Source organism: Salarias fasciatus, chromosome 2, assembly GCF_902148845.1.
Source record: "Salarias fasciatus chromosome 2, fSalaFa1.1, whole genome shotgun sequence".
Classification (NCBI taxonomy): Eukaryota; Metazoa; Chordata; class Actinopteri; order Blenniiformes; family Blenniidae; genus Salarias; species Salarias fasciatus.
In genome coordinates, this window is record NC_043746.1 from 3,327,787 (window position 1) to 3,353,130 (window position 25,344).

The 25,344-nt window shown below is 50.4% G+C and overlaps 3 protein-coding genes across 3 annotated transcripts; 2 read left to right on the plus strand and 1 right to left on the minus strand.

Annotated features, from left to right (window-relative positions):
• Window positions 1-1,917: 1,917 nt before the first annotated feature.
• LOC115399316 (long-chain-fatty-acid--CoA ligase 1-like) lies at window positions 1,918-17,272 on the minus strand. Its single transcript, XM_030106638.1, has 21 exons — window positions 16,837-17,272; window positions 8,478-8,726; window positions 8,288-8,402; window positions 8,131-8,195; window positions 7,833-7,934; window positions 7,620-7,719; window positions 7,005-7,180; window positions 6,853-6,885; window positions 6,601-6,652; window positions 6,429-6,502; window positions 5,990-6,067; window positions 5,780-5,914; window positions 5,544-5,678; window positions 5,343-5,438; window positions 5,123-5,195; window positions 4,594-4,682; window positions 4,378-4,494; window positions 4,073-4,216; window positions 3,888-3,992; window positions 3,747-3,818; window positions 1,918-3,674 (listed from the first exon to the last, which is right to left on the minus strand). The coding sequence occupies exons 2-21, from the start codon at window positions 8,658-8,660 to the stop codon at window positions 3,534-3,536; spliced, it is 2,085 nt and encodes a 694-aa protein (XP_029962498.1). The 5' UTR covers window positions 8,661-8,726; window positions 16,837-17,272; the 3' UTR covers window positions 1,918-3,533.
• Window positions 16,737-19,965, plus strand: LOC115404414 (uncharacterized). Its single transcript, XM_030113733.1, has 3 exons — window positions 16,737-16,933; window positions 17,471-19,877; window positions 19,949-19,965. The coding sequence occupies exons 2-3, from the start codon at window positions 17,720-17,722 to the stop codon at window positions 19,963-19,965; spliced, it is 2,175 nt and encodes a 724-aa protein (XP_029969593.1). The 5' UTR covers window positions 16,737-16,933; window positions 17,471-17,719.
• On the plus strand, window positions 19,936-24,605 carry LOC115401351 (uncharacterized). Its single transcript, XM_030109487.1, has 2 exons — window positions 19,936-23,907; window positions 24,445-24,605. The coding sequence occupies exon 1, from the start codon at window positions 20,021-20,023 to the stop codon at window positions 23,624-23,626; it is 3,606 nt and encodes a 1,201-aa protein (XP_029965347.1). The 5' UTR covers window positions 19,936-20,020; the 3' UTR covers window positions 23,627-23,907; window positions 24,445-24,605.
• Window positions 24,606-25,344: the final 739 nt, after the last annotated feature.

The window sequence follows — 25,344 nt, forward strand, 5'->3', positions numbered from 1 at the left end:
AAAAAAAAAATCATTCATGCATTTCAGTGAAAAGACCTGCTTCCAAAAGACACAAGGTTTTACTCCAATTTTCCCTTCTGTAGGTCAAAGGAGTCGAACAAATTCCAGTTGTGCGGCCACATACAGTCCAACTTCATCTCTCATGGGTCTGACTGGTGAAACGGGCCAGAGAAGCCTTTTTTTTTAAGTTTTTTTGCATTATTAAATACATTTCAACCAAAATATACAGAGTTTGAGTTAACATCAGGACCATGAAACTGAAAAATAGGAATGTACCTTTTTATGTAAACAAAGAACAAAAACCAGAACAGAACAAAAGGGTGGATGAGAGGTTAGTTACAAATCAAGTTGGGGTGACAAAGAGAAGCCTTTAAAACAAACCACGATATTTTTTGACAGCTGTGACCCAAATCTATGAAAATATTCAGCTTCTCTCATTTATTCAGTGATGCTATGGCACAGAGTGAACCTGAGACAGGAGAACAGAAAATCACAGTATGTCAAAACAATCATAGTACAAGTTTCAAGATAAACTAAAACATCTGACAAGAGGCAGCGCTAAAGAGGGAGGTATGCTTTATTAAATCCTTGATCTACACTTCATTCCAGTAACTGACAGTTTTAAACACTCAGTGTTTTGATGCATAAATATAAAATAAAAAATTAAAACTACTGAGATGGAATTTCAAAAGCCTCAAAATATGTAACTTAACAGAGCGCCCACCCGATCAAATAGCATTCTTATTAAAACTATTCAGTCACTTATTCAAGCATTAATCATAACACTGCCTTAAAGGGATACTTCAACATTTTGGCAAATTGGCCCATTTAGTGCAATTCCTCAGTCATTTCGAACAGCATGCTTACTTTTTCTGTGAGGGCGAGCTGTTGTTCATTCAGAGGTGAGTCGGGGAAGGTTTTCGGGACGGACACAATGGAAGTGGATGGTATTTTTGTTCCCCCTCGTCAAACTCATCAAATACACAATCCAACAACCCCAAAACACTTTGGTGGACACGTTATAATCCGCATATTCACTACACTGTGGAACACCAACAGATAATATTGTAGCGTTACGACACTGAAGCAAATACTGGGAACTACTTTTTCTTTTAAAATCACTACGCCCAGACGCCATGTTTAGTAAGTAGTTCCGTCTTAGCAATCTTCGCATAAACAACTCAATCTGGTAGTTTTGCTTTAATATTTCACAGTTCTAATCTATTCAAATATTCAAAATCAAATTTGAATATTGTGGGGCCCGCGATGGGGGACACACTTTGAGAGCAGAGTTCTCCGACTGACGAGTTGAGGAACAGGAACAACACTTACACTCGTCTGTCACTGAGCGACTGACTTTTCACTTCTGTAGATGAGCAGAGAAACAGTCCAATGAGCCGGTGATTCTGTCCAAAGCTGGACTCTACAAACTGTTGTGAGAGGATTGTTCCTGACCGACAGTGAATATTCATGACTGTTAAATGACACATTAAATCAAAAAGTATGGTTTTGTACCTGTTTTTAACACTATTGTGGCTCTCAGCTCCTACGACAGGCTGTTACATAATACGTAACGTCGGAAAGAAGCTGCTCAAACTGCAGGGTTCTGATCTCGATTTCAGGAAGAACTAAACCGTCCTGATTGTTCATCACAGCCGAGCTGCTCTGCAGACAGGCAGTCACAGCAGCAGCGCAGAAGCACCCAGAAAAACAAAATACGATGTAACCTTTAACCCAGTTCTTCAAGCAGCGGCTGCAAAGCAACATGTCCCCCCCCACTTCATATTTTGACGGTTAAAACCCACTGCTGGATCAGACCTCGTGCATTCTGGGAATCTTGGACTTCTTTAGTGTCTCTCACTATCTGAACACATGAATAATACAACTGTAAAACACAGGCGGTGGATATTTTAATAGTTTTTATTTAATTTACATGAAATTACATGTTTTTGCAGTTCAGGCAAATCTACAAAAAAATGAATTAATCTCGATTTCGTTATGGAAACATCAGAACAAAACCAGGTCAGAGAGAAAGGCATCTCCTCCAGCGCTCCCCGTGGCGCCTCCCGTCTTCCCCAGCTGCTGCTTCCTGTCCTGTTCCAGCCGAACCAGGTCCGAGGAGACGACCGGACTGTCCACAGCAAGCAGGACACGCAGGCAGCTGGACTTCCTTTCTGACCCGATCTTTTCGTTCGCCCGCTCACCCACCACAGTCACGTGACGCCACTATTGCTCCCTAACAGAGACAGGTCAACAGTCAGGCACCTGTCACGAGGTTGAGGTTCGGCCGGCCGGTGGAGACACCAGACCAGTCCGGGGATGGCGGATGGATGAATGGATGGATGGATGGGTGGATGGATGGACGGATTTTCCCTTCCAGGATTTATAAAATACAATCTATTCTCTCATCTTATCAATACTCATTTTTTATTCATTCAGTTCAATATGAATATAAATGTATTTTTGATCTATTTAGTGACACATCTTTACACAAGATTTGTTTTTTGTTTATTCTTAATGCAGTGGCTTTTAATCTTATTGATAAAAACTCAGCTTTTATAGCTAAAACTGATACTTTACTCACAAAACAAGGGGAAGATATTTGTAATAAAAAAAAGTTGCATAATCAAGAGTTGACATGTATAAAGCTTTTTAAACTGTCTAAATGGTTTATAATTTTCACTCTCTCACTTCTTAAAGGATATTTTAAACCAGATCAACCACATGTGCCAGTGTCAGGTCACTTAAAGCTTTATCAACATGGGCATTTTTATCTTCAGTCTGGGACGGCAGTGAAAACGGCAGCTCACATTGCTGGTGTTACCTGGGAGGAAGGTGAAATGGGACACCTGGTAATGATCCGTCTGGCCCCGCCCCTCAGACCGGCAGACGGAGCAGGAGGAGAACCGGGTGTGGTCCCTCTTCACCTCGAGCTGCCTCCACAGCTCTGCCTCAGCGCCATAACGTCCAGCCAATAATAACGCAGCATGTTATCTCAGCCAATCACAGGGTGCTACGTCACCGGGAGACGCAACCCGGACCGATCTGGACTGGAGCCTCTTCAGGGCCCACTTTGGCCCCATGAGCCTTATGTTTGACACCCCTGGGTTATAATGATAAAAAAAGGGTTTTCATGGGTTTAAAATCACTCTGATTGACTCTCGTTCACTTTTCATCTCCTTGATCTCATCTGCAGATTAACGCTGTGCTATGTCACATGAAAAGTGTGTTTTTAATCATCTGAGAACTCAAGAAACTTCCTCTAAAAGGTGTAACTGAACCAAAGAAGCAGGCGCTGCGGATCAGAGCCTGAACAGCAGCGTCCACGCCTCCGAAGCGGACCGTCAGAGCCGCTCTGAATCCAACCGGACGTGTCTGAAGAGTGTGATTCTTCCTGAGCGACGGAGGAAAAGCAGCTTCCAGAAAAGGCAAACAAAATCAAGCCCTTCTATGTTCAGCGTGAAATCTTCTCTGGACCCTTGAGGAGGCTGTCTGCCTGGCTCCGCCCCCTCCTCCTCCTCCTCCTCCTCCTCCTACATGCGGATGTTGGCGTACAGCCCGTCGATCTGCGCCCTGAAGCGCTGGCGCATCTCGTTCCTCTTGGACTTCATGGTGGGGGTGAGCAGGCCGTTCTCCACGGAGAACAGCTCGGTGTGGACGTGGATGGCTTTCACCTGAGACACGGTGCAGTCAGCGACGCTTCACTTCAGGACAGCTGGGAGTAAAAACCCGGGCTGGAGTTTCACCTGCTCGAAGGACTTGAGGCCTCCGTCCGTCCCCAGCCGCAGCATGTCCCGCAGGATCGCCGCCTTGACGTCCTGCAGACGGACGGTGAGAGTGAGCCGTGGGTCCACGCCGCGGACTGGAGGGTGTGCTGGGTGACTCACCGCCCTGCCGCACAGCTCCTTGTAGCTGCCCTGCAGCTTCAGGGTCCTCTTGGCCCAGCCGCACAGGAAGTCCGGGTCCGGGACCACCACCGCCACCAGACACGCCTGGACACAAACCACGGCATGCTGCTTCGTCCCGGGACGCCCTCTCGGGCCGCGGCGTCCCTCGGCCCGTCCCTTCCTACCTGCAGACTGTCTCCGTGCACGAAGACCTGCGCCACAGCGTCGCTGCGGGTGTACACGTTCTCGATCTTCTCGGGCGCGATGTACTCGCCCTGCGCCAGCTTGAAGATGTGCTTCTTCCTGTCCACGATCCTCAGGGTGCCGTTCTGTCGACACACCACGCCGGCCTGATCTCATTCTTCTCATCACGTCACAATTCCACGCATCAAACCGAGCGAGTGTGTGTGTGTGTGTGTGTGTGTGTGTGTGTGTGTGTGTGTGTGTGTGCGTGTGTGTGTGTGCGTGTGTGTGTGTGTGTCCAACACACCGGCAGCCATTTCCCGATGTCTCCGGTGTGCAGCCACCCTTCTGCATCCACGGCCTCCGCCGTCTTCTCGGGGTCCTTCAGGTAGCCCTGGAACACGTTGGGACCCTTCACACACACCTGCACACACACACACACACACACACACACACACACACACACACACAGACATCAGTGCCTTGAAGACACATTAAAAGGAGTCATGAGAGAAGGTCTGACCTCTCCCTCTCCATTCACGGCGTGGTAGTTCATCTCGGGGACGTCCACCAGCTTGACCGAGTTACAGGGCAGAGGAGGCCCGACGTGACCTGCAGAGACAGGGTCAGCTCCGGGTCAGCTCCGGGTCAGGTCCGGGTCAGGTCCGGGTCAGGTCCGGGTCCGGTCCGGGTCAGGTCCTGGTCAGGTCCGGGTCAGCTCCGGGTCAGGTCCGGGTCAGGTCCGGGTCAGGTCCTGGTCAGCTCCGGGTCAGCTCCGGGTCAGCTCCGGGTCAGCTCCAGGTCAGCTCCGGGTCAGGTCCGGGTCAGGTCCGGGTCACGTCCGGGTCAGGTCCGGGTCAGCTCCAGGTCAGGCCCGGGTCAGCTCCGGGTCAGCTCCAGGTCCGGTCCGGGTCCGGTCCGGGTCAGGTCCGGGTCAGGTCCGGGTCCGGTCCGGGTCCAGTCCGGGTCTGGTCCGGTCCGGGTCTGGTCCGGTCCGGGTCCGTCACCCGACTCGTCCACACCAAACCTCCAGGCAGTCAGTGGAGTTTTACCAGCAGTCCAGTCGCCGGGCAGCGTCACCGTGCACCCTGCCGTGCACTCCGTCTGTCCATAACCCTCATAGACCTGAGACACAGAAAACAGCAAGAGGGGTGAATACCAGTGAGGCTGGGGGGGGGGGGGGGGGGGGGGGGGGTGGATAAAGGAAAAAAATTTGAAAAAAAAACCAATGTGGAAAAATGATACAAAAAGAATGAAGGCGGGGCCGTTCACCTGGCAGCCCACTGCAGCTCGGAGGAAGGTGAGCACCGTAGGAGAGATGGGCGCAGCTCCAGTTAACATGAGGCGGACGCGGCCCCCCAGGCTGGCCTGTAGGGGGCAGCACATCTGTCTTCACTGCACACACACCTCTGAATACCATCCGCAAGAAGACCAGAAGCCAGCCGGGCGCCGGGCTCATTTCCTGTCTCCTACCTGCACCCTCCTGAAGATCAGCCGATCCCAGATGCTGTCCCTCCTCACGACGCCCCTCATCATCTCGGCCTCCTTCCTCCTGAAGGCGAACTCCAGCAGCCAGCGCTTCCAGGAGGTGTTGGCCTGGCCCATGATCTACACACCAGCAGCGTTAGAACCTGGATCCCGGCGGCGCCCCGCCCCCCGGCGGCGCCCCGCCCCCCGGCGGCGCCCCGCCCCCCGGCGGCGCCCCGCACCTTGTCATACATCCTGTTGAGCAGCCGCGGCACGACGGGGAACACGGTGGGCTTCAGCGCGCGCAGATCGTCGCTCAGCTTCTTCACGTCTCCCTGGAAGAAGCCGATCCGGGCCCCCTTCACCAGCATGACGCCCTGCGGCAGAGGTCAGAGGTCACCACGGGCCCGCCCGGCGCTTCCTCAACACGGGCCGGAGCCACGGCACAGTACCTGAACTACTCTCTCAAACATATGGGCCAGGGGCAGGTAGGAAATGTGGACGTCAGTGGGGTACATGCAGCAGGAGATCTACAGCACACACGCACACGCACACACACACACACACACACACACACACACACACACACACAGGGACAGCAGCGTTACCCCAGTACCTCCACCACTCGCTCCAGCATGTGAGCCAGAGGCAGGAAGGACAGCATGACGTCCTCTGAGGAGGTCTGAACGTACGGCTGCAGACACCAGGGGGAAGCAGACCGTTAACTCCCACGCAAGGTGTCAAACCTGAGGCTCGGGTGCCAAAACCGGCCCGAACCTGGGCTGTTTGTGGCCCCCGGACTGAGCTGTGTCTGAACCTTGATCCAGACCTTCACGGTTAAAACATCCAATCAGAGCAGAGGATTCACAGAGGCAACCTGGCAGACCTCACCTCTGTGATCTTGATGAAGGCCGAGCAGTTACTGACGATGTTCCTGTGAGTCAACATGGCTCCTTTTGGGTTCCCTGAGAACACACACACACACACACACACACACACACACACACACACTCTTCAGACGTGTCAGGTGTGTATTCAGCGGGGCTCACTGTGCGCGCCTCACCTGTTGTCCCGCTGGTGAAGCAGATCAACGCCATGTCCTCCGGCCGCGGACGCTGAACAAACCACATCATGACCACAATAAAAGCAGTTCTGCCAGTAAATGTTTTATTCTAACTGTTCTGTGTTTTCTTCTAACTACACAGTTGTCAGTGTTTGTACCATTTCTGCGTTTAAACACAGTAACAGACACTGTTTCACCGTGTATTAAACACTCAACCCATGTGTTTTCTCTGGAAACGTCTTGCTCACTGACCTCTGGCTGACGGTAGTGAGCCTTCCCCATTTCCTGTCAAAGAGAAGAGCCATGGCTGAGGTTAGTGAGTGAACCGTCCTTCTACAGAGAAAAGTGGAGTGAATGAATGAATGAATGAATGCAGACACGCGGCAGAGTGATCCGAGGCTGACCTCCATCTCCTGCAGGCTGAGGATGAGGACGCCGGCCTGCTGGCCTCGTCTCACCAGGCTGTCGCTGGGCGTCTCCATCAGCGCCACGGTCTTCACGCTGTGCTCCCTGCCCTCCACACAGTCCAGCACCAGCCCCACCTTCTCCGTCACGTCGCACACGATGGTGGAGATGGACGCTGCCACGGGGAGGGGGGACAACGGAGCGTCAGGGACCGGCAGGAGGCCACCGGGAGGACGCCACCGGGAGGACGCCACCGGGAGGACGCCACCGGGAGGACGCCACCGGCAGGACGCCACCAGGAGGACGCCACCGGGAGGACGCCACCGGGAGGACGCCACCGGGAGGACGCCACCGGGAGGACGCCACAGGGAGGACGCCACCGGGAGGACGCCACCGGGAGGACGCCACCGGGAGGACGCCACCGGGAGGACGCCACAGGGAGGACGCCACCGGGAGGACGCCACAGGGAGGACGCCACCGGGAGGACGCCACCGGGAGGACGCCACCGGCAGGACGCCACCGGCAGGACGCCACCAGGAGGACGCCACCGGCAGGACGCCACCGGCAGGACGCCACCGGGTGTATGCCACCGGGAGGACACCGTCAACCCTCACCTTTCTCGATAATGTAGGCGATGGCCTCAGTGCCCAGTGTGTCGTACAGAGGGACGGCCACCAGAGAGTAGGTATAACACGCCAGCTCAGTTATGGTCCACTGTGTACACACACACACACACACACACACACACACACACACACACACACACACACACATTAAGACAGGTTATTTCTTCTCTTGAACCCCTCGGTCCTGGACGGAGTGTGCACCTCAGGCCTGTTCTGGGAGAAAATGCCGATGTGAGGGTCTGTCGTCTTGGAGTGTCCTTTGTGAAGAAACGCTGAACCCAGACACTCTGTCCGCTGCTTGACCTGTCACACAAAAACACACACACACACACACACACACACACACACACACACACAGTAAAAGTTTACAAACGGCTACATGAAGCGATCTCTGCTTGAACTCCTCCGGTGCTACAAGGTGATACTCTAGAATCAGAGCAGAGTTTAAAGTGCATGTAGCCAGACAGACCTGACCGCCCCCCCCCACCCCACCCCTCACCTCGCGGTAGGACAGCCACTCGTAGGGCTGACCGGGTTTCCTGGAGCCCAGGAACGGGCCGCCGTCTGCAGGAGGAAGAGAGTGTGAGGCGCTACATGTCCTCAGTCCGTCCCCTCTGCCTCCTCGCCGTCCTGCACCCGCGTCCCCCGAGACTCACCCGAGACTCGGACTCCTCTGAGGAAGAACTCGTACATGGTCTTGGCGTCCTCGTAGATGTATGTCATGTGGCCGTCTCCGGTCCCCAGCACCGACTCTCGAGCAAGCCCTTTTCCCTGAGAGCAGAATCCGGCCTGAGCCCCGGCGGCGGCTGGACGGCGAGCGGGTTCAGGTCTTCACGGGGGACTCACCTGCAGCGACTGCTCCTGCAGGTCGCAGGCCGGCGGCAGGGCTCTGGGCCGGGTCGCCAGGTAGTAGGCGGTGGCGGTGGCGGCGGCCCCCACGCCCAGCAGCACGGGGGTGGGGACGCTCCTCACGTAGCTGCCGACCTGGTCCAGGTCCGGCAGCCGGAGCTTCTGGATGAGGTCCTGCATGATGCTCCGGTCCCGGCCCACGCTGCAGAGGGTTGTGCTGTCGGGAGTGTGGGGCCAGCAGGTGACCTTCGTTTACAGAAACAACGTTACAATCCGGTCAGCGGGGGCAGCACGGCGCGCCGGTCTGCTTTTGTTTCAAATGAATCTTCACAGTTTGAAAACAAATCCAAGCGACAGCGTCAGCCGCCATCAGTCAGAGAACCCTGCGAGCTCCTGAAGGCCACGTGGAAACCAGCAGCAGAGGAACCCCGCAAGGCAAACAGAGCCGCTCAGTAAAGACGCCTCGCTCCTGTGACGCGCTGATCAAATAAAGCCCAGCATGCACTTTGTCCCGCGGCGGACAACAGAGGCAGCAGGCTTGGCTCCGGCTCACGCCGCGGGGTGATTAGCTCGTATAGCAGACATTTAACAGGTGTGTTAAACCAGGAGGACGGAGCTCCGTCTCCTGCAGACTCAGCAGCACCAACACGCCGTGACGACTGCAGGATAACCATACCTGCACACATCAAAGGAAGTCGACCGCACATTTATGAACCCTTCATATCTCAACACATCCGATCTGCGCTCATATCTACACACACACACACACACACACACACACACACACACACACACACACACACACACAGTAATACAGGTTTAAAGAGTGGAACTCTAACACCACACCTCTACTCTCCCCTATTCCGTTTATGAACAAACTGCGCAGGATTCCATCAGACGTTCTTCCTGGATGCAGTCTGAGATCCTGCAGTGAAACCTCGGCAGCCGCTTGCCGTGCTGTATGAGCGCGGCGTGCAGTACGGCGAGCCCTCTGCCTGACCCCACCCGTCCGTCTCCATCCTTTATCCTGCAGGAGTCGTTCTGTTGCCACTAACCTGCAGGAGAGGCAGCCAGGTGAGACCGCAGGGTTTCTATTTCCAGTCTTATTACTGCTGCTGCAGCAACCGCGACCTGGATACACCCCCGAGACCTCAGGTGACCTTTAACCCCAGCTAATCGACCAATCGCAGGCGCGCGCCGGCCTCAGGGAGGGTTCTAGTTCACTCTGAAGTCGGCCTGATTGAATCAGGCCGAGTGTAAACAACAAAGTCAGACGAGAGCAAACGACCCAAAGAGCGCAGAAACCGTTCCTCCTCACGCTGACCGGTACACCTCTGCCTTAGTGACCTCTGACCCCAGTGTGAGATGATTAGACACAATAAACTGCACGGGGGTGACGACCAGCTGACTGAGCAGACAGAGGCCTATTTTATCTCTTTACATAAAGTCAGAAGAAGGTTTTTAAATCCCCCAAATCACCAGATTTGAAAAGTTGTGTAAGATTTCATTTGTGTTGCTGCAGGAAAAGTAAATGAAAGTGTGACGCGGAGGTCATGATGGACTCTACTCATAGAGCTGTTCATCCAGATCTCAACAGAAGAAAACAGGAGGAGAAGCAGGCTTTGGAATCTCGTCTTTCCACATATTTACACATTTTCACCGTAAAACCTGGACGGGCGGCAAAATCAGTGATCAGAGCGGTCAAGAGGAAATCATTTCCAGAAAAAACACTTGGCCGAGGGCAGGGCACACCGAGCTCCAGACGCAAGTCCATCCAGTACAAACACACACACACACACACACACACACACACACACACACAGACAGAATTAAATAGTCACCAGACAACCGAACGAGCGTGTTTCTGGACAGCAGAAGGAAGAACGGTCCAAACAATGAATCTCATCTCTGTGTTGTTTCCATTTGGAGGATTTGAAAGAGTTTTTTAAAGAGTTGTTTCATTATAACAACAAACAGAAATGTAACCAAGAGTAAAAACATTACATTAATACACTCAAAACTAACATCCTGCGTTGTCCAAAAAAAATAAGGTTCGTGGGCAAAAAAATGGGCCAAAAGAGTCTTCAGTCCGGCCAGCTGAACCACCGAGACAGTTCTGAACATTTCAAAGAAAACTGTGTTTTTTTTTATTATTATTTTTTTTTAACACATTTCATAAGAGAGACAGAAACAACAAAACACAGAGACCCCAGAGGAGGGTCTCTGTTTGATGCTGTCCAACTAGCCTCAAAGCTACGCTGCTTCAGGAGACGGGGTTTTTTTTTTTTTTTTGGAAATGCACTGTATTTTGCACCACAAAGTATCACTGAAATAGTTTTGGGGTTTTTTGGGATTTTTTTTATTTTATATTTTAGTCATTATGACTTTTCAGTAGTTCATTGCTGGGTCTTGTGGACATACTGAGGATATATTCTCCAAGGATCGCAGCGTTTCGGTAAGAATAGTGGAAAACACTACTGAAGGACTGAGCGTGAGCTATTTAGGATGCAAAATACAGCAAATGCAGGATGGGATTGTGGGAAATATCCATGTATTGTGCATCATGAAACACTCCCAGGCAACTTCATTCAGCAAAAGCACTTCAGTGTTTTTGAATATTTGAAGGCTGTGTAAAAATTAATAATAAATCATATTTTTTTGGTACCTTCTTGCACTATCGCACATAAAAACACACTGCCACTGCATCAGTCCAGTGGAAATACTTGCTTTAGTCTTGATGTTCTTCAAGCATGCTTGCATAACTGTAATTACATAAGATCATTTCAACCAGCTGCGGGGCGTGAAGATGTCTCCACTGTACATTCATCGCATGATTTTCCAACATATAAATACTTTGCATTTTTTGTTTTGGTAACTTATTCATGAGTCAAACACTTCATACTGACGAGTAAATTATTGGCCAGACATGGCTCAAGCAATCCTAGAGGAACAGTTCAGGTTAAGAGAAAAAATAATGGCAAGTAGTCTTAAACGACAGGCTGTCCACCGACACTCATGCATGTTGTTGTTTTAGCAATTTATTAGTGAAATTGATTAGTCTTAAAACACCACCAACAAAGAAGCTAAAGATTGTGGAAGAGCGAACGCACACATCATATCCTGACATGACGGCATGTCCCAGCTGGGACTGGCTCTATGACTTTCGGTTTATGTTTGTATTTATGACAAATGTGCAGGAAATGTGTGACTGGTCTCATAAAACTCTCCATTCATCATGAGAGTGATGGCGGTGTGGTCAGATTGTGTTGTGTCGTTGACATCGCCTCCAGTCCTGTAAGATCAGACGCTACAGGTTTCCTGCTGCTAATTGTATAAGAAGATTTCTTAGAGAAAAACTGCAGCTCGGCTTTAAAACAACGTCCGACAACACACAGGCTTATCACGTCCTGAGAACCACAGATAAGGAGGAGGAGGAAGGGGGAGGAAGGGGGGGGGCTGACAGGACTAAAGAGCTGGGTTTTGGGGGGGGGGGGAGACGCTCACCCTCCCAGCCAATGACAGACGCCTCAGTTCATGGCTGTCATCCAATCAGAGAGGAGTCACCTTTCACCTCGAAACCTGCAGTGGTCCCACCACTGTGTGAGTCCACTGCTCTGATCACCTGGCTGAGGGTCCACGGCACGCGCACGCGCGCGCACATACACACACACACACACGAGGAAACCTCCACATGATGTTAAACACATTGAACTTGAAAACTATCCTCAATCCAGAGAAAGTGAGTTTTCTCCACCTCTGACAGCAGTGCCTGGACATAAAGCCACGATGGTCTCTTCATAGCGACAGAACAGACTGCAAAGCACTTTATTAATCTCAGAGTTAATTATTTAAAGCAATAAATAACCACAAAATCGACTCAGGTCAAACTCTAAAAGCTTTCAACCACATGTTTCCACAATTCTCACCTACTAACCCACACTATTACCGTGCACGCACAGCAAAGAAAAGAGAAATTCCATTTCCCTGTCATTTAAATTTACTTTTTCCCGTCGTAACTCCCAACCGTCATTTTGGTAACATGCACTGAATCAATAAAGTTTTGTCACATGCATTATTAAAGTTTTTTTTATTATTATTATTATCGGCGCGTGCCTCTATTGACTGAATTGAATAAAGTCAATTAAAAGGGATTTCCCCCTCAAAAGTCGCCGTATTGCTGGCTTCTCCTCTGTAAACTCGTTATTTGATATGCGTGCGGTGTTGAAACATGAAGCTTACGGAGTTTTTCATCACTTTTACGATTAAAAAAAGAGAAGTTTAAAGAGTAAATGAATGAAAACGCTTCCCACCTGTCAGCCGCGCGGCTCCGCTTCTCAGCACGCGCTCCCGTCCACTACAACTTACACACCGCTTCCGGCCGGGACTTTCACAATAAACACTCTGCTCTGCAAAACCTTTCCAGCACCCAACATATCAGTTTAATCACGCGCTATATTTAGCGTATAACACATAAAAAAACACATATTTGTCATTCATAGATTTTCAAACGACGCCTCCTCCGATTTGGCACCGTTAGAGGACATCGTGCTCTTATTTTGAAGGTGCCGCGGCTGATTTCCGTCATATCATATTGTTAGGGTTTACACGAAAATCAGCAGACTTTGTCCAGTTAAACATTCACAGTATTACAGTTAATTCTAATAGTCTGTGGACTGAGGACAGTCTGGCCTCTGCTTGTGCAACAACATGCACGCACGTGTGTGCTCTGCAAACTTTGTTTTGTTGGGTAATCTTCAGTTATCATTTCTTTTAACTGCATCTGCAGACTTAAATGTGAACAGATGACACAGTAAAGATAGTTTCTTCTTTACAAAACAGCACATTCAAGTGGTTTGATCCTGGAGAAATATTAAACCTACTCCAAAAAAAACATTATTATGTATATAATAGTATATAATATGTATATAATAATGTAATAATATAGCCATTGCAGATATTGAATATTAACATTTCAAATAAAAATGATACAACCACAAATCAAAGTCCTCTATAATGCTTTTGAATCCTGAAGAGAGGTCAAACCCACCTGAATGCGCTCGTCTATTTAGAAATGTGAATCATTTCACTTATCTTGGAAATGAAATTATGCCAAAACTGGAAAATGTAGTATCACGCAATTATAGCCCAATTATTGAAAGTGTTTCTAAAACAGTGGAAAGATGGTCAAATCTCCAAATCTCATTGATTGGCAGAATTAATGTATTAAAAATGAATGTGGTCCCCAAGTTTCTGTATCTCTTTCAGAATATCCCCCTGCCACCCCCATCAGAGTTTTTTCCCCAAAATTAAAACACTTTTTAACAAATTCCTGTGGAACAACAGACGTCCCAGACTCCGACTGTCCCTCTTATACTTGCCTTTTGACAGAGGAGGGCTTAAAGGCCCTAACATGCTCTGGTATGCAACCCAATTACAAACAGTGATGTTTTACTATACCCCAGGAAATGCCCCCGCATGGAAATCTGTTGAAATGCTGTCTCTTCAAGTGCCCCTCCATAATTACTTATACTCTGACAAATACAACAAACTTACAAAGATAACATACAACCCAATAGTGAAGAATATGATTCGTGTCTTGCATGCTACCCAAAGTTACTTAAAGGAAGCCTCATCCCTTTCTATATTCAGCCCAATCTGGGGCAACAATGACTTCGTTCCAGGCAGAAATGATGGAGGCTTTAAATTATGGGCAGACAGGGGGGTGGGGTTAATGAGGGATGGCTATGGAAGGGATGGAAGACTCCTAACTTTTGAACAACTGGTTTCTAAATTCAGTATTCCCCGTAAACATTTTTACAAATATCAGCAATTAAGAAATTTTATCAGATCCCGTCTAAGCAATTTCACACATATTCCCTCTATGTCTGTCTTGGAAACATTTCTAACCAAAAACCCTTACAACAGAGGTATAATTTCTGAAGCATATGACACGCTGATGGCATCCTCTTCTGAATCCGCTGATGCAAAAGTTTTTGCTTGGAGAACTGACTTACAGGAGGAGATTGATTGATTGATTGATTGATTTTATTTGTTTCATTCTTTTTTAAAAGAAAGAAATGAAAAGGAACAGAAAGAAGTGAGACTTATGATGTCTGCCCCTATCAACATAAAATAAATGACAATTTGTCAAGATTTGTTAACATATCACAAAAAAAAGCAAAATTCAATACAACCATTTCACTAAATCAAAATACAAATACGACCATTTCACAAATAATTGCAGATCAAATACAACCATTTCCCAAAATGTAAATACAAAAAAAAAAAAACCTTAATGAAATATTTTCAAAAGAAACAATCATTCTAAGTTTGACCATTCTTTAAAACAGAGTCGTTCCCTCCCAATAACTGTGCTTTTAAACATTTCTTGAAGATGTGAATGGACTGAGACCTCTTCATTTCACTGTCAAGTTTATTCCATAAATTGATTCCTTTTGTTGTGATGCATCTTTCTTTCAATTTGGTTCTTGATTCCGGTCATTTGAAAACTTCAGTGCCTCTTAATCTATATTGACTGTCTCGCTTTGCAAATCTATTCTGTAAATTAAATGGTAATTTTTTCCGGTGAGCTTTATACATTGTTTTAAGAAGGTTGAGTTCTACCAATTCTTTCATTTTTAAGGATTTCAATTTTATAAAAATATTGGGTTAGTGTGGTCTCTGTAACCACTTCCATTCACCACACGAATCGCTCGTTTCTGTAAAAGGAAGAGTGGTTCAATGTAGGTCTCTCAAGCATTTCCCCAGACTTCAACGCAGTAGGTCAGATATGGTATAATCACTGAATTGTACAACAGAAACAAAGAATTATTGTGAAGTGACTCTTTCAATTTGTACAGAACAGCAATGGTTTGAGAAATCTTAGTTTTAACGTACTCTATATGGGATTTCCTTGTTAGTTGTTCATCCAGCAATACACCTAAAAACTTAATTTCATCTGTTCTCTCGATCTCTATACCTTCCACTGTCAGTGTTGTGTCACTGAGATTACCATGGAACAGTGGAAGAAAGCCTGTGAGGTAGCTCAAACACAGACATGTAATACCCATCTTAAAATACTTCAATTTAATTGGCTCATGAGAGTGTATATTACTCCAGAAAAACATAACAAATTCAACATGCATATCCCAGATCTCTGCAACAGATGTGGAGAAGATAAAGGCACTCTGATCCACTGTCTGTGGTCATGTCCAAAAATTAAAGAATTCTGGAGAGAAGTCAGCAGTAAATTACAGGAGATTTTGTGTTTAAAACTAGTGTCGGAGCCTAAACTTTTTATTTTGGGGTTGTATCCTGAAGAACTCCACATTAATGGTTATGAAAAAATGTCGTAAACCTGGGAATACTCCAAGCAAAAAGAGTTATTGCTTCGTCATGGAGAGAGAAACCAAGCATAACAAAATGGCTTAAAGAATTGTGTGAATGTTTATCGTTGGAAAAAATTACTTACACCTTAAAGGATAAACAGGATACTTTTGAAAGAGTTTGGGGTCACTTCATCAATTACATTATGAACAAGGATCTGTCTTATTTACTTGAGAATCTGGGACGTCATAACCCTGTACAGTTCCACAGGGAGGCTGCTCAGCCTCTGGAAGGACTCTCATGTACTCAAATGCTGACTTTGTAAATGTACCTTGTTGTTGTTTGTTGGTTTATAAAATGTAAAATCTTAATAAAAATATTATTAAAAAAATGATACAACCAACACCAGAAGATTCTGCTTTTTATTTCCTATTGATGTTGACAGCTGTTAATAATATCTTGTACAACAGTCGACACTTTAGTCAGCTTCAGGGGAATTTGGGTTTATTTTGTAGCCAAAATACCACTTTGGTAGCCAAAAATTGCAATGCTCCATTTCAGTCATTTTCAATTACTTTTGCATACAATGTTTGGGGTTTTTAGGTACTTGCATGTTTTAGAACAATGTTCTGCATCCTTGCTTGTTCCAGGTTCCCGGTGTTTTGTGTCAGGTAGTGAACAGAATCTCTTGCAACATGATCAAACTTCCTGTCACCAGAACTCAACACCTGTCAGCCAAGCTCCCCTTCCTATATTCATTCATGAGAAAGTAGTTTCCTCTAAATTTAGACGGTCACCGCTTCAACCAAGCTGCATGATTTAAATTAGTACTTTACATTTGCATGATATTAATTACTTCCATAATAGTTTGGTGGAGGACAGAACTGGAAAAATGAACATGTTATGTAGAAAAGGCCACAAAGTTTGTTAATAGCTTGTATATGTTTAGAATGGGCGTATTCGTTTGCCACGGGGTTATAGTTCACGGAGGTGCATAAGTCACGCCGCCACGCCGCCACGCCCCCCTTACCTGTCGTTAAGCGCCGACACGACCGAGCAGCGGTGCACGGGGAGAAGGGATCAATCGCGAAGGGATCAATCGTGAAGTTTGTGTGCGTCAGTGAAAAGTAAGTTCCCTCATTCCTTGTTACTGCCATCGGTTCATGATCCGTGATTCCTGTCAGCATAAGTGCGTCGGATTGCTTGTTGAGCGACCTGCATCTGAACCAGGAAGTTGGCCCGGCGCCGGGCGCATCTCGGCTCCGGTGGGAAGTCGGGTTAGCGCCGGGCATGTCGTGGCTAACTAGTAGCACGGCGCGGACGGGCCGCTGTCCCCTGCCATCTGTTAGTTGTCTGCTAACGGTGATCCGGTCGCAGGTTCAGATGCTGCATGGCTGGCAGAACATGGCCTGATCGCTTCCTAATTGTTACGTGTACAGAGCGATTTAGTATCTCCGGGGATGACTGTCAAGCTACGGGCTAACGGCGATATGTGACTTCCGGTCCCCTTCACATTAAAGCTCCGTGCCTATGTAATCACGGGTGCTGGTTTATTTTTCTTATTGTATTTCCTGTAATGCGGTGGATGCTGTAACTTGATGTTCATTTTGAATAGTATTCACCTCAATGTCACTTGGTAATTGTTTATTCTTTCCTTTGTTTAGGAAACCACACACACACTCACACACCCACAAGTTCACAAGTACAGTCTGTAGACCTGCTGAACTGTGAGTAAAAGCCTTCATCTGCAATCTGCCTCCCTCCTCATTACTCCTCACCTGAAGTGGCCACAAGTGGTGTTCTGGCCGACACACCAGACATGAACGGGAGATAATTCCGGGACTAGCCCTAACCCCTACCAGGTTTCCTCCGCTACATTTGATGGTCCTTCGAGCCGGATTATCATTGTGTTTATGTCCAAGATGGATCGAGGTTCGGAGTATGAGGAGTATGGTGCACGCCCTAAACGGACTGTTCGGCTGCCTGCCCGCTATGCTGATTATGAAATGGGCCCACCATATAGAAAGGATGCAGGGACGGCTCCCCTGCAGGGTGCGGCCAGGAAGGCCTCCTTCACCCCCCCTGATGGTTCTTCCCCGACGAGAGGCTGGCAGAGGCGGGATGCCGTTCTCCAAGAAATGGACATGTGCTACGGAGCTGAGAGCCAACTACACAGCCGGGAGGACGAGCTAGCCCCCATGCCATCCCTCAAGAGCTCATTTCAGGAGCGGCTGCATGAGCACTTTACGCCCCTGCCTTCAGCATGGCCCCCCAGAGACCGACTAGAGGACTGCAAAGCAGAGCTGGATGACATCCGTCGTGAGAGGCATCTACTTCAGCAGACGCAGCGGCGCATGTCAACGGATGTGGCGGAAATGAGGACACTCCGCCAGGAGATGAGGCAGCTAATCCACTCTGTCCAGAACCTGCAGAGCCTATCTCCTGCGCCCACCACTGGACCGGAGTCAGCTGCAAAGCCTCAACTGTCACCAGCTAAGATCCAGCCCGATGAGGAGGACGAGGACGAGTGGCCTGCACCTCCGCCAGGGCCAGGCCCCATCGATGACAGACTACAGCCTGCTCATCCACAGCAGCCCGAGTCCCCTGTCGTCCAACCGCTGCCACCTCCACCTCCTGAGTACTTATTGGGTCAGACACGAGTACGCCACCCCAGCACCAGCTACTCTCATGTGCCAAGGCCCGTAGACGATGCTGCTCATTCCCTCCGTCCCTGGTTCCGGCCGATTCCGCTACAAAGTCGGTCCCCACACGGCGCTCCTAGGAGTGATGCTCATGGCCATACATCACCCCCCCAGCTGCCTCCAGACACACCCTGGACGCAGCAGCCGCCACCCATGCAGCCCTCTTGTTCCACACCCATTACTCCTGAGCTGAGCTACTACGGACCAAGACCCACGATCCCCCACTTCTCAAACCGCGACCCAAGTGAGTTTGCCCGCCTGAAGATGTCACTCGAGAATCTGCTTCCCCGCGGCGCGACGGAGTTGTTTAAGTATCAGGTGCTGGTTGATCATCTGCGCCTGGAGGATGCGAAGCTGATCGCCGATGCTTACCTCCACTCTCCTACCCCCTTCACTGACACGATGACTGCTTTGAACGAGAAGTATGGCCAACCGCACCAGATAGCCCTGAGACGCATCGCTGCAGTGATGGACTCACCAGACATCCGACGCGGGGATCTCATAGCATTTGAGAGGTTTGCACTCCACATACAGTCGCTCGTGGGGATGTTAAGTACCCTGGGCACTGAGGGAGAAGTGGAGTTACGGTGTGGCTCCCATGTGGCTCGCCTGCTGAGTAAGCTGCCACCGGAGCAACGGGCGGAATTCCGGCGCTGTATGTTCCACCGGGGCACGCGTACCCACACCTTGACTGATTTTGCAGAGTGGCTGAAATACGAGTCATGGTGCCAGGATGCTGACGGACAGGTAGCGGCGAGAGGAGTGAAGGAGAGACCGGTGGCCAAGACTGAAGTCCGGTCGAGCAGGCGGGTCACCACGGTGCTCCATGGAGCCAATGAAAGCGAGAAGCGACCTGAGACTTCGTCGCCAGGGAGGTCCTCGAGAGCCAACCGGACCAAACCCTACTGTCCGTACTGCAATAACGAGGACCACTACCTTAGTCAGTGTGGAGCGGTATCCAGGCTGACTACGGACCAGCTAACCGACTGGATAAGGAGAAATAAGAGGTGTTGGCGCTGTGCCCGGTCGCATCAAGCGGCACAATGCAACCTGAGGAAGCCCTGCAACCTATGTCAAGGAAAACACCTCCGGGTGCTGCATGAGGTGAACGCAAAGTCATCGAAGGAGGCACGAACGCTTCAGTCAGTGGAGACCCACGGCGGCAGGCCAACAACGGAGGTGCTTTACCTGGACAGACCCACCGAGGGAAGCCGGGTGCTGCTGAAGGTCGTCCAGGTCCGACTCCATCATGGCAACCGGACTCTCAACACCTACGCCATTCTGGATGATGGCTCAGAGCGGACGATGTTACTGTCTGGTGCAGCTGAGGAATTGGGGGTGTCAGGGACCCCAGAGGACCTGCCACTACGTACCATTCGGCAGGACGTGCAGACCCTCCGAGGTTCATCGGTGTCGTTTTCTGTCTCTTCCCCCGCCAAGCCGAAGACAAAGTTTAAGATTAGAAGTGCCTTCACGTCAGCTCACCTGGGTCTAGCGAGCCATACTTACCCCATGGAGCAGCTCAGGGGAAAATATAAACACCTCGTTGGCCTCCCCATCAGAACCCTCACCGATGTCCGACCATTGTTACTCATCGGCAGCGACCACCCCCATCTCATCACCCCAATTGAACCTGTCAGGTTGGGACCACCGGGCGGACCGGCCGCCATACACACAAGGCTTGGTTGGACACTGCAGGGCCCTTCGAGTGTCGTTTGTCACCCATCTCAGCAATGCCTGTTTACGTCAGTCACCTCTCCAATGGCTGAGCTGATGAAACATGTGGAAAGGTTATGGCAAATGGACACTGTACCGTACAGGAACGAGAAGCTGGTGACTCGTTCCAGGGAGGATCAGACGGCCATACGCACCCTCGAGACGAAGACCATTAGAGTAGAGATTGATGGTGTCCACCGATACGCCACCCCACTGCTCCGCCGCGAAGACATGCCGGTCCTTCATGCCACCAAAGAGGCAGTCATGCCTAACCTACGAAGTGTGGAGAGACGACTGTCCAAGGATCCTGCACGTACCGAGGCCTACAGAACAGAAATGGAGAAACTGATCAGAGCAGGCTCGGTCGTCAAGTGTGAGTCACCAGTCGAAGAAGGTGGTGAGGAGTGGTACATCCCCCACCATATGGTGAGCCACAATGGGAAGAACCGGCTGGTGTTCAACTGCTCGTATCAGTACCGGGGACAGAATCTCAACGAATACTTACTGCCTGGGCCGACCTTGGGAGCATCACTACTGGGGGTACTTTTGCGCTTCCGAGAACATGCAGTAGCAGTCAGCGGAGACATCCGAGGCATGTTCCATCAGGTGCGCCTCCTTCCCGAGGATCGAGCCCTGCTCAGGTTCATCTGGCGGGATGTCAACACAGGAGAGCCTCCAGCTGTGTATGAGTGGCAGGTGTTACCGTTCGGCACCACGTGCAGCCCCTGCTGCGCGACATTCGCCTTGCAGCTCCACGTCATCAAGCATACCGAGCCAAACGATGAAGTGAGGGCCTCAGTGGAGAGATGCTTCTATGTGGATAACTGCCTGCAAAGTGTTCCCACCGTCACGGAGGCAAGGCGCCTGGTCGACAAGTTACGCAGTCTCCTAATAACTGCAGGCTTTGAGCTGCGCCAGTGGGCCAGCAATGAGCTGGAGGTTGTGAGTCACCTTCCAGAACAGAGCCGTTCAGCTAGCACTGAATTGTGGCTGGCCCATGACAAAGCTGATGCACCAGAGTCCACTTTAGGGCTTAGTTGGCTCTTCCACACCGACGTCCTCAGCTACAAGCATCGCCAGGTTGAATACTCGACTCCGACAATGCGTAACATTTACAAGGTCCTGGCTAGTCAATACGACCCTTTGGGGTACATCCTACCCTACACCACAAGGGCAAAAATTCTAGTCAGGCTCCTGTGGGACAAACATCGGGGATGGGATGACCCTCTGCTACCTCAAGAGCTCCTACAGCGGTGGAGGGCTTGGGAGGATGAGCTCCATGTCCTGCCTCGCATCATCCTGCCCCGCCCCTACCAACCTAAGGAGGTGGACCCCACCGATCTTCACAGAGAGGTGCACATATTCAGTGACGCATCTCAGGAGGCATACGGCTCTGTGGCTTACCTTCGGACCACTGACAGCAAAGGGGGGATCCACCTTGCATTCCTGATGGCTCGCAGTCGAGTTACTCCGAAGCGCTTACACTCAATGCCTCGACTCGAGCTCTGCGCCGCCCTCGTAGGGGCCCAGCTCGCACAGGTGCTGGAAAGGGAGCTGACTCTCGACATCAACCGGGTGACTCTGTGGTCCGACTCCACTACAGTCCTGAGGTGGTTGAAGTCGGACTCATGCCGGTTCAAGGTCTTTGTTGGCACCAGGGTGGCGGAGATCCAAGAGCTTACTGACAGACATGCTTGGCGATATGTTGACTCGGCAAGGAATCCGGCTGATGACTTGACCCGAGGTAAAACACTGAACGAGCTCGCCACACCAAACAGATGGAGCCAGGGACCCCCGTTCTTGCTGTCAAGTCCCGATCGTTGGCCAGAGGACCCGAGGGAGGAGCAGGAAGAGGATGCCTCAGAGCTACGTAAGGCGATCTTCTGTGGTATTCTGGCTGCTGCCTCTCCACCTTCGGCAGACCTGAGCCAGTACAAATCCTGGAAGGAGCTGCTGGAAGATACCGCACGGGGGCTGCATGGGGCGGCAGACGCGAAGGACCCTATGACCGCAGCCGAATACTGTCAGGCCGAGCGGATGATCCTGCGGCAGGCTCAGCGGGAAAGTTTCGCCCAGGAGTACCACCTGTTAAGGGCCGGAAAGCTGGTCCCAAGGAGTAGCCGACTCTTTGCCCTATCTCCAGAGTTGGATGAGCAAGGAGAGCTCATCCGAGTTGGTGGACGACTCCGGCGTGCGCAAGATTTGGAGCTAGCAATGCTTCATCCAGTCATTTTAGATCCTAAGCATCCAGTGACTCAATTGCTGATTCAGGATTTCGACCGTCGCTTGCATCACCCAGGTCCTGAGCGAGTGTTTGCAGAGATCCGGCGGTCCTTCTGGATCCTGAGAGGGCGTGAAGCAGTCCGGCGCCACCAGCACAACTGCGCTGACTGCCAGCGGTGGAGAGCAAACCCTACAGTGCCGAAGATGGCCGACCTGCCCGCTGCCCGTCTGCGTTTATTCAAACCTGCGTTTCACTCGACGGGTATGGATTGTTTCGGACCCTTCGAGGTGAGAATTGGCCGGCGTCTTGAGAAGAGGTGGGGCATAATCTTCAAATGCCTCACCACGAGAGCGGTTCACCTGGACCTCCTCACCGCCATTGACACCGATTCTTTCCTGATGGCACTCCGGCGTTTCATCGCTCGTCGGGGAACCCCAGCAGAGCTGTTCTCGGACCAAGGGACCAACTTCAGGGGTGGTGAACGGGAGCTTCGTGAGACCTTCCAGAAGCTTTCCCCAGAACTGCAGCAGCTCCTGGCCCCACAGAAGATCTCCTACTACTTCAACCCCCCTGCGTCACCCCATTTTGGTGGGGTATGGGAGAGAGAGATCAGATCAATAAAAAGTGCCCTCTACAGCACGGTGGGCGCCCAGCCAGTACCAGAGGAGGTGCTCCGCACCGTACTTATAGAAGTTGAGGGGATCCTGAACAGCAAACCCTTGGGATATGTTTCCGCCGACGCCAGGGACCTTGACCCCATCACACCCAACGTCCTTTTGATGGGGCGGCCCGACGGATCATTGCCTCAGGTGGTCTACCCAGAGACAGAGCTCATCGGCCGCCGTCGCTGGAAACACTCCCAGATTCTGGCTGACCACTTTTGGGCCCGTTTCATCAGACTGTATATCCCCAGCCTACAGGGGCGCCAGAAGTGGCAGACCATGACTGAGGGTATGGCACCAGACTGCGTGGTGATGATTGCCGACCCTCACCTGCCGCGAGCCCTCTGGCCCATTGGGAGGGTAGTCAAGACCCATCCCAGCTCGGATGGGCTCATCAGGTCTGCCGACGTGAAGGTGAAGGAGCGAATCTACACCCGGCCAGTTGCCAGGCTGGTTGTCCTTCCTGCAGTCCCTTCCGGAGAAGAGGACAACTCCGCTCCGGTGCCTTCGGCCTAACTTGGACTTTGTCGCCTTTGTTTATTGTTCAAATGTCCTGCGTACATTTGGGGGCGGCTGTAGAAAAGGCCACAAAGTTTGTTAATAGCTTGTATATGTTTAGAATGGGCGTATTCGTTTGCCACGGGGTTATAGTTCACGGAGGTGCATAAGTCACGCCGCCACGCCGCCACGCCCCCCTTACCTGTCGTTAAGCGCCGACACGACCGAGCAGCGGTGCACGGGGAGAAGGGATCAATCGCGAAGGGATCAATCGTGAAGTTTGTGTGCGTCAGTGAAAAGTAAGTTCCCTCATTCCTTGTTACTGCCATCGGTTCATGATCCGTGATTCCTGTCAGCATAAGTGCGTCGGATTGCTTGTTGAGCGACCTGCATCTGAACCAGGAAGTTGGCCCGGCGCCGGGCGCATCTCGGCTCCGGTGGGAAGTCGGGTTAGCGCCGGGCATGTCGTGGCTAACTAGTAGCACGGCGCGGACGGGCCGCTGTCCCCTGCCATCTGTTAGTTGTCTGCTAACGGTGATCCGGTCGCAGGTTCAGATGCTGCATGGCTGGCAGAACATGGCCTGATCGCTTCCTAATTGTTACGTGTACAGAGCGATTTAGTATCTCCGGGGATGACTGTCAAGCTACGGGCTAACGGCGATATGTGACTTCCGGTCCCCTTCACATTAAAGCTCCGTGCCTATGTAATCACGGGTGCTGGTTTATTTTTCTTATTGTATTTCCTGTAATGCGGTGGATGCTGTAACTTGATGTTCATTTTGAATAGTATTCACCTCAATGTCACTTGGTAATTGTTTATTCTTTCCTTTGTTTAGGAAACCACACACACACTCACACACCCACAAGTTCACAAGTACAGTCTGTAGACCTGCTGAACTGTGAGTAAAAGCCTTCATCTGCAATCTGCCTCCCTCCTCATTACTCCTCACCTGAAGTGGCCACAAGTGGTGTTCTGGCCGACACACCAGACATGAACGGGAGATAATTCCGGGACTAGCCCTAACCCCTACCAGGTTTCCTCCGCTACATGTTAAGTCAAATTGTGTGCACACTTTATTTTGCACTGAAACTTTGTTTTATCACCTGACAACGCTGCTGCACTGATGGTTTTCACTCTTACATTTTGCCATCCCTGGATATATTCCAAGGTATAAGTTCATATGCACTGTGTTTTTCGGAGTATAAGTCGTAGCTTTTCTCATAGATTGACTGATCTTGTGACTGACAGTCAGATTCAACTCATCTATCAAAATATATCTAATTTATCGTGCGGTGACTGACCTGAACCAAGGTCTAAACATGACCGTGTACAGCCACAAGAGGGCGCTCTAGGCCTGAGACCACTATATACTGCAGCTGCATCGATGAAAAAAATGAGCTGAAACTTATGAACGTAAAGACAGTGAGAGGGACGGAGCATCTGTCCGCTCTGTCCCAGATGCGCCCTGCCTCCAGCTCTTCTCTGCAGTCCTCAGAGCTGAGACTGGGTCTCACGTCCAGGCGGCAGGTGGCGGGTCTCGCGTGCACTGTGCTGCTGCTGTGATTACTGAAAAAGGGATTGGTCAGGAAAAAAACGTGTTCATGGTTACACTGGAATCGAATGAATTCAAAGAACGATGCATGCATGAAATAGAAAAATGACATTTCATGTGGCGCTCCGGCACCAGGGCATCGTGGACGCGCAGGACAGATAATCAGAACTGACAGTGCGATTG

Coding starts and splice junctions, on each gene's coding strand:
- LOC115401351 (XM_030109487.1), top strand. CDS start 20,021: ATGGAGCAGCTCAGGGGAAAATATAAACACCTCGTTGGCCTCCCCATC.
- LOC115399316 (XM_030106638.1), bottom strand. CDS start 8,660: ATGCAGGACCTCATCCAGAAGCTCCGGCTGCCGGACCTGGACCAGGTC. Junction 5,196..5,342: donor GAGCTGCAGTGGGCTGCCAG/GTGAACGGCCCC, acceptor TCTGTGTCTCAG/GTCTATGAGGGTTATGGACA. Junction 4,683..5,122: donor GCCCGGCGACTGGACTGCTG/GTAAAACTCCAC, acceptor CTGTCTCTGCAG/GTCACGTCGGGCCTCCTCTG.
- LOC115404414 (XM_030113733.1), top strand. CDS start 17,720: ATGTCCAAGATGGATCGAGGTTCGGAGTATGAGGAGTATGGTGCACGC.